Source organism: Humulus lupulus, chromosome 2 (assembly GCF_963169125.1).
Source record: "Humulus lupulus chromosome 2, drHumLupu1.1, whole genome shotgun sequence".
In the NCBI taxonomy this organism is placed as follows: Eukaryota; Viridiplantae; Streptophyta; class Magnoliopsida; order Rosales; family Cannabaceae; genus Humulus; species Humulus lupulus.
In genome coordinates, this window is record NC_084794.1 from 90589644 (window position 1) to 90597530 (window position 7887).

Consider the following 7887-nt stretch of genomic DNA (forward strand, 5'->3'; position numbering starts at 1 on the left):
ATTGAATCCTCGACCTCCTTGACAAGACAAACAAAATTAAATTTATATTGGTAAATATATCGACCTTCTAATAACATAATAATTGAGTGACATGAAAATTAGTAGGATAATAAATAACTCATTGCTAATAATCATAGTGTAATACAATATGAATAAAATAAGGATACTCTTTTATTCAAGCAAGTTCCTGATTCATTATAAGAGTGTGCGCAACTGAACCATGAGCAGAGTTATTAACCAATTGACAAACATGGGGACAATTTAGAAAAATTGGACATCAAACTTACAATATCATCTAATAAAGAACCCAAGTCATTAAAAACATTGGATCTCTTAGAGAATGCCAATACCAATGCCAAACAATATGACTACAAAAAATAAAGAAAGTCTTAGATGTAAAGCGAAATCCAAAATTATCATCAAAGTTGTTGTCTATGCTTAAATAACTGAGAAACAACTTGTAAAAATATGGTATAACAAAAGTGATTAAAATATATATATATAAATAAATAAAAAAGGAATAAATATCCCTTCAGTCTGCCTAAAATTCTTTAACTAAGCTAAAAATATAAATGAAATAGATCTCATTTAGCACAAAAAAAAATTTGAACTTAATGAAATTATAATATAAGGGAAACTTTGAACAAAATACCAATAAAAGGTTTGAAAAGACAAGCAAGGACTTACCCTGTCAAAGTCTAAACAATGACACCAATATCAATATATAGTTTGAGATTATTTATCTAGAGCGACATCAAAATTCATTTTATTGGGAAATTTTTAATTAACATCTTCCTTGTTGGAGTGTTTATTCAGAAGTGCATCATAACATATACTTTTAGTAGTTTTTGTTTGATAGAAAGTTTTTGTGAGAAGTGTGTAAGTATATTTTAAATATGGTTATGAAATAAAACTAATTTTATCGGAGTTCTACGAATACTCAATGAGAAAATAATTGTTTCTCCAATTCTACAACTCTAAATGGAGTCTTGTTATAATAATCTTAATCCTATTATATGAACATATATATTTGAACTCCCACTTCACCAAAAAGAAAAACTTATATTTGAACTCCAATTTAAATGAAGTGATACCAACCAACTAAAAAAAACAGTTTATTTTCATGTAATAATTGTTCTTTTTTTTTTTTTTTTTTTTTAGGGAAGCATTAGTTTATTGTTCCTAAAAAAATTAGTAAAAATAAATTGAAGAGCCGTATCTGACATAACATAACTCATCAATAATAATAATAATAATAATAATGGTAGAGAGTAGTAGAAACCATGCCGGTTAAAAACAGCACAGCTCAACAATTTCACAAAACCACAAACGAAATGTGTCAACATACACTCCTTCGGACAAAGCCACCTCATCTTCTTCAATCAAAATTCCTTTTCCTTTTATTTTCAAACTTTATAGTTTGGGTTAAGAGCCAGCCACACTGAAACTTGTTTCTCATGCAAACTCCCTACTCACCATCTCAGACCTTACGTGTCATCACCACGTACCCTTCACCTCTTTATAAAAGATCACCTCCTCACCTCTCTCCCTCTCTCATATACCCCATCATTTTCTAACTCAATTTTCCCATCTCCCAAACACTGACCCAACCAGAAAAAAAATATATATATATGGCTGACCGTTCTCAACCTCACCACCAACTCCAAGTCCATCCACAATATGGTGGTGGTGCCAAGGGTTTTCAGCAACACCGCCAACAACAAGGCCCATCAACTGGAAAAGTTCTTGCTGTCATGGCCCTCCTACCAGTGGGTGGGACCCTTCTGGCTCTAGCTGGCTTGACTCTCATGGGGACTGTTATTGGGCTCTTAGTAAGCATCCCAGTTTTCCTTCTCTTCAGCCCAGTTCTTGTCCCGGCAGCCGTTACAATTGGGCTCGCCGTAGGGGGCTTTCTCACTTCTGGGGCTTTTGGGGTCACTGGGCTTTCATCCCTCTCTTGGGTCCTTAATTTCTTCCGACAGACCTCGGTGCCCGAACAGATGGACCTCGCCAAGAGACGGGTCCAGGATGCTGCTGCCTATGCGGGCCAGAAGACCAAGGATGTGGGCCAAGAGATACAGAGCAAGGCCCAAGAAGGGAAGAGGACTTGAAAAGCTTTGAAAGCAGTGTATCTAGAAATGATAGGAATAATGTGAGTCTTGCATGTTCTTTTTGTTTACACAAATGTTCGTGTTTTGTTTTGTTGTTTTTTTTTTGGTGCTTTCTGTTCAGTTTGTGTTTGTTTATGTTTGCACTGTTTTAGTTTTACATTTTTTGCTCATAATTTATGGTGAGTCGAGAATTTGGTCCATTGTACTTGGCTACCCGTAGAATGAAACTGATGTTTGTTTATGTTTTTTATGATCATCGACTTATTGCTTTAGCTTTATCTAATGCCATTACAAAACACTTGATGAGAAAAAGAAAAAAATACATTAAAATGTAAGTCGTCTTGTAAGCACAAGAACAAAAAATAATGGAAGATTATATAATTTCAATTGTGAAATATTCTATTTTTAGAATTGAAAAAAAAATGTTTTTAAAAGTTTGACAAAAAATATGCAAGTTTTTTCATCACTCTTGCTACTAATCTGGGCAATAAACCAGATTCCAAGTGCATCTGCCTCCTGGGGTTGCAGATATATGCAAGAACATTATCTATATTATTAATATTTATTTGGGTTATTTTTAGACTTTATTACAGTGCTCAAGGTCTGTTATTAAAATTATAGCATTGCTTTTTTAGAATTAGAACTCACCTCGAAACAAATAATGCCAAAGGCAAAGCGAAATGTGACCTTGTACAGTTTTTTTTTTTTTTTTGAAAGGGAGGTCTTGTGCAGTTAACGTAAATGTGTAGTAAATGTGTTGATGCGATTTTTATTTTTCAAGGCTTCCACTATATTTTGAAGGGTACCATCCAGTCGAGGATAAAAAGATCACTACATTTTAGATCAAAATATTGGACATTAGTACTCCGTTCGAGAAAAAGAAAAGAAAAAAAGTAATCAGAGTTTCATTGAGGATGATGTTCAGTTTCAGTGTCCATTGGACCAGTTTCTGCATTAGAGTTGTTTGGAATCCAAAACGTGAGAACATTGGATGCTGCAGCCGCGAACATGACCCTGCGAGGCGCCCACTTTATGCACGATGCCACTCCAATGTGACTGTTCCAGTTCGCCACCTAGACATATCCATCCCATGAAATTACAAGTTTAGAACTTGGATCACACAAACTTTTTTTCTTCTTTCTTGATAATTATAAAGTATATCACAGTTGGTAATGGTATCCAATTAGTGTATTTGATGTCCATTGTCGTCTGAAGTTTCATTTACTAGTCCTTTTTTTTATCGAAAACAAAATAGAAGAATCCAGAGACATGCTAGATTGGTACCTCATTTTTTCTGTTGACACTCCATGCATGCAAAGTTCCATCTCCCGAGCCTTCAAAGAAAGAATGGTCAAACTTAGATATGATATCCCAAAAATTACGTGGAAAAATCATGTTTAGAGCTTAGAAGACCAGTAAGCATGCTTTTCAAGAAAATGGTAAGTAAATAATGCTTGCCTAGATAGGAATAGGGGACAGACCCACCCCGCTAACGTTCCGCCCTGCTCCAATGAGTTCCTTGGAGCAGGTCGGATCCAAATGAAATTCTAAATAGTATATACAATATACATTATATGATCCCAATAAAAAAAGATTTCAAATATATATTATCTCATTGTAAAATCCATCACAGTATACCAGAATATTGATAATCTATTTTTTTTATTGTAGAATAAACACTAAGACATCCTATAATAATGTTAAGAAAGATATATAATAGTTGCATATTTTTCAAAATAATTTTTTTTAATATTGGGTTTGAGTATAGAAGAAAAAAAATTCAGGGCGGGGCATCCCCGCGTGGTTGAATTAATAGCTGCCCCGCCTCACTGCCCCATTTTGCATAGGAATGCATACATACAATTAAACGAACTGAATAATTCCCGATCAGACAAGTCTCTATACCACTGCTTAAAAGTGCATAATTATATCATAGCATAAGAGAGTAAACATTGGATACCTGACACCACATATTGGCCATCCGGGGTAAATGTTGCCTCTATATCTTTATTAGGAGAGGGCTCCAAACTGTACCCACAACGCTGCATAAACCAAAGTTCAAGTTATTTATAACATATCTGTAATAGAACCGAATCTCTGCAAGATGTGTGATTACAGAATAAACGGGTTTCTTCTTATCTTTGTGAGACATCCGACAGTCAGGCATGTTACGAATTTGTGCACACGTAATTGTGTGTGTGGTTTAGAGTATAAGAGCTTATTTTCTAAGCAGAAAGACTCACCTTCTCTCCTCCATAAGCATCAAGAACATAGATGTTGTTGCTTGTGGTTGTCAAGAGCATTGATTTTCCGTCATTACTAAATTTTATATCAAAGACCTCAGCTGTATCTCCACCAACTAGAAAGGTATCAAAGGGACCCTAAGATGGAAATCATTTGTTAGATCCATGAGAAGAAAGATAAAAACTGATAAAGAGAAAGCTAGTACTACATAGTTATGAACCTTGTCATAAGAACGTGAATCAAACAATTTTATAGCACCCCCTTCCATTGCCACGGCAAACACAAGGCCTTGTTGGTCATATGCAACTGTTGGTCTCCCACGCAAGCGTAGAATTCCCTGAAAACTACAACAATAAGCATACATTCCAATCATGCCTCAGACATACATACAACCAACTACAGTCAAGAACAGGGTGATAACACACAACAGGTAAGATAAAAAAAAGTTGCATAACTCCAAGTGAGCGTAGCAATAGGTCATGTTCTTTATTTAAAAATCAGAATGTTGTCTGCAGAAGTGATTTTCTTGATAATCCCATTCTTCCTAGTCTTATATAGATCAATTTCCTTCTTTGTAATTTAAAGAAGGATAAAGACATGTACAATGTAAGAAACAGACCTGGCAGGCATTTACACGAAGATCCCATATTCTGACGCTGTGATCCAGTGACCCGGACATGAAACTGTCATTAACTGGAGACATGCAGAGAGATACGATTCTACGGCAACAATTAATTCAAAAATATCAGCGAACCCGGGAAAAGACTTAAAACATTAAACGTATGTAACACTTTTTTCAGATGAATTAATGACTGTTATATGTAAGCGCAGCTCTATTTTTTTTATAGGAACAACCCTGCCGTATAAAGATCGCATAAAAGGGAGACAAAGAGGCCTTGATTATCTTATTGAATTGAACTCAAATCAGCAATAGGTGCGGTGGTGTTTGTAATTGTGTATATACGATCAAAGTGCTGACAAAGATAGTGTTGCTCATGCCGTAAAACATGAAGAAATTACCTACCTGTCAGTTCCCAGCCCTCACACAAGATTTGCAACTAAACATCTAAAGACAGACCGCATAAATGATTATCTTCTTGCTGGCTAGAGGCTGTTTTTAAGTCTTAATTTCTATCATTCTTTAATGTATTTTCACCCAATAAAAAAAAAAAAAAGAAGATAAGTTTTCTAGAGCCTCAATCTTACCATACATAACAAGAAGTCAAGAATCAAACTCTTTCAAAGAAAGGAGACCAAAAAAAATTCAAACTCCAATTTTTTGTTTGTCATAGAAGTAGCGAAAGATAAGATCCTAACCTCTCTTTGTGCCCCTTAAAATAGCGAAGACATCGATTATCATACATTGAGAGATACCGGAGGGATTCTGCAAAATCAAATAGTGACCATAGTTCTCACATGTAGCCACTAGAATCATCAACTATTAACAATGCGCAAGGAATCAAACCTCCATTAGAATTCACATTATATCTCGAGGAACATATAACAGAACTTGGGTGATGGGTAAAGCATATTCGATCAGCCCCATGTTTCTTGTGATATGTGGTCTTGAGCAACCTTGAATTGAAAACAATCATACAAATTAGAATTCACTTTAAGCTAGATCATTACAAGAATTTAAAATTTGATGGACACCCTTGTGACAAAACGTCCCAAAATATAATAGATATATCACTATAGTAAAACAAACAGCACTCACTTGGCATTTAAAATATCATATAATCGCACCGAATCATCCTCACTAGAAGTGACTAGTAGGTCATCTTTTCGATGAAAATCGATACAGTTAATCTTTCCACCCTGAAATTGGATTAAAACCCGTCTCAAAACTCAAAAAAGAAAGTGTGAAATGTAAACTATATAAAATAGATTTTATATATATGAATAGCTAAATTTGATCGATTTAAAGCTTACTTTTAAAAGAAAAAACTAACCAAAAACTCTAATTCCTAAACCCCAAATCCATGCAAACCTGACCATGAACAAAACTTAAAAGATTTCAACAAGTTTTACAGATAATTTAGTGGAAAATGAGGGGAAAAATAAGTAGAGCTTACAAAATCTGGGAAGACGGCTCCAATGGCCATGCTACGCACTATGTCATCGTCTAGCTCCGTCAGCGACTTCATCATCTCTGACGATGGATTGTGGAGATTCTTAGCCCTGAAGGGATCCAATACAAGAACACCAATTTATTTTGATTTATTTATAGTGTGATATCATGGTCAGTGGTCACTGTCAGCGGTGGCTCATTCAGACTTCAGCCGTACTAATAGAAAGCGCTCTCATAGGTTATCAACTGTGCCCCCTTAAATGGGCTCAGGGCCTCAGGCCCAATGACCCATTTTTTTTTTGTGGGGGGGGGGGGGATTTAAATGAGGAAATTACAAACGGTTGTGTTTTGTAAAATTTTTGTTTTATAATTTTTAAACACAAAAAATAGAAATTTTATTTTTATTTTTATTTCTTTATTTTTTTTAAAAAAATAAAAATATATTTGGTAATTATTTTTGTTTTTTGTTTTTAAAAATAAAAAATAATAAATGTTTTTTATAACTTTTATTTTTATTTTTTGTTTAACAATATAAAATGAGGTATTGATTTGAAGAAGAGTAAAAAAAAAAATGAAAAGTAGAAATATTTCAAAAAATTTTGAAATGAAAAAAAATTCTATTTTCAAAATTTAATGAATTTTAATTAAAATTTTAAAAATAATAAATAAAAATAGAGTTACCAAATAATGTTTTATGTTTAATTGTTAAATTTTTAATTAATTAAATACAAAACTATTTTTTAAGTGTTACCAAACAACACCAACATATATGGAATTTTCTCTTAAATTTTGAAAAATATGGCATTTTTTTTCTTAAGTTTTTTATGGCATATTTTTTTTGTTTACATTTTTATGGGAGTTTTTTCCCCATATATTTAAAAAAAAAATTATTTGTGTACCATATTTTATTTTTTATACATTTTTAGTAGTTTGTTTTGACATGTTTCGAAATTATTTTTATAATTTTAATCTATTTGTATTATTTTTTATCATTCATATTTTATAAAATATTTTTTACATAATTCTTTGAACAAAAAAAAACTGAGACCTTCATCACCATACATTTTATTCTCATTTTTTCTTCTTTTCTTCCATTTTTATCTTGTTCAATTAATATTTTATCCGCAGTAACTGGTTACCACTTTTAAAACAATTTTGATTTTTTTTTTGTGATTGTAATCCTGTGCCCTTGTCAATTTTTTTTAGTGATGTGTGATAATTGATTATAATAATAAAAATAAGTTTTATTTTTAAGTGGTGTTGTATTAACTAGTTATAGCTATAAAAATAATTTTGATGTTTTTAGTAATGCCCCATTATCAAAATATCAACTGAATTGTAACTGGTTACTTAGTGAGATTTGAATGAAAAAAAACTGATATGAAAAAAATAAACTAAATTCATCGCGAAGGTAACTGGTTACAGCTAGGTTTGAAAAACAAAATAGATATTAAAAAAAAG

The 7887-nt window shown here is 32.8% G+C and overlaps 2 protein-coding genes across 3 annotated transcripts; one reads left to right on the top strand and one right to left on the bottom strand.

Annotated features, from left to right (window-relative positions):
* The first annotated feature begins 1337 nt into the window (after nt 1-1337).
* Nucleotides 1338-2361, top strand: LOC133818202 (oleosin 18.2 kDa-like). Its single transcript, XM_062250941.1, has one exon. The coding sequence runs from the start codon at nt 1632-1634 to the stop codon at nt 2109-2111; it is 480 nt and encodes a 159-aa protein (XP_062106925.1). The 5' UTR covers nt 1338-1631; the 3' UTR covers nt 2112-2361.
* Nucleotides 2362-2924: 563 nt separating this feature from the next.
* On the bottom strand, nt 2925-6602 carry LOC133818203 (protein ANTHESIS POMOTING FACTOR 1). Of its 2 annotated transcripts, XM_062250942.1 has the most exons (10): nt 6431-6600; nt 6073-6173; nt 5821-5930; nt 5673-5739; nt 4975-5074; nt 4576-4692; nt 4355-4492; nt 4072-4153; nt 3396-3445; nt 2925-3184 (listed from the first exon to the last, which is right to left on the bottom strand). In XM_062250942.1, the coding sequence occupies exons 1-10, from the start codon at nt 6503-6505 to the stop codon at nt 3017-3019; spliced, it is 1008 nt and encodes a 335-aa protein (XP_062106926.1). In that variant the 5' UTR covers nt 6506-6600; the 3' UTR covers nt 2925-3016. The 2 variants fall into 2 exon arrangements, with proteins under 2 accessions (XP_062106926.1, XP_062106927.1); XM_062250943.1 differs by lacking the exon at nt 4975-5074 and having other exon boundaries at nt 4576-4699; nt 6431-6602.
* Nucleotides 6603-7887: the final 1285 nt, after the last annotated feature.

Coding starts and splice junctions, on each gene's coding strand:
- LOC133818202 (XM_062250941.1), top strand. CDS start 1,632: ATGGCTGACCGTTCTCAACCTCACCACCAACTCCAAGTCCATCCACAA.
- LOC133818203 (XM_062250942.1), bottom strand. CDS start 6,505: ATGATGAAGTCGCTGACGGAGCTAGACGATGACATAGTGCGTAGCATG. Junction 6,174..6,430: donor GAGCCGTCTTCCCAGATTTT/GTAAGCTCTACT, acceptor ATCCAATTTCAG/GGTGGAAAGATTAACTGTAT. Junction 3,185..3,395: donor GTGTCAACAGAAAAAATGAG/GTACCAATCTAG, acceptor GGATATGTCTAG/GTGGCGAACTGGAACAGTCA.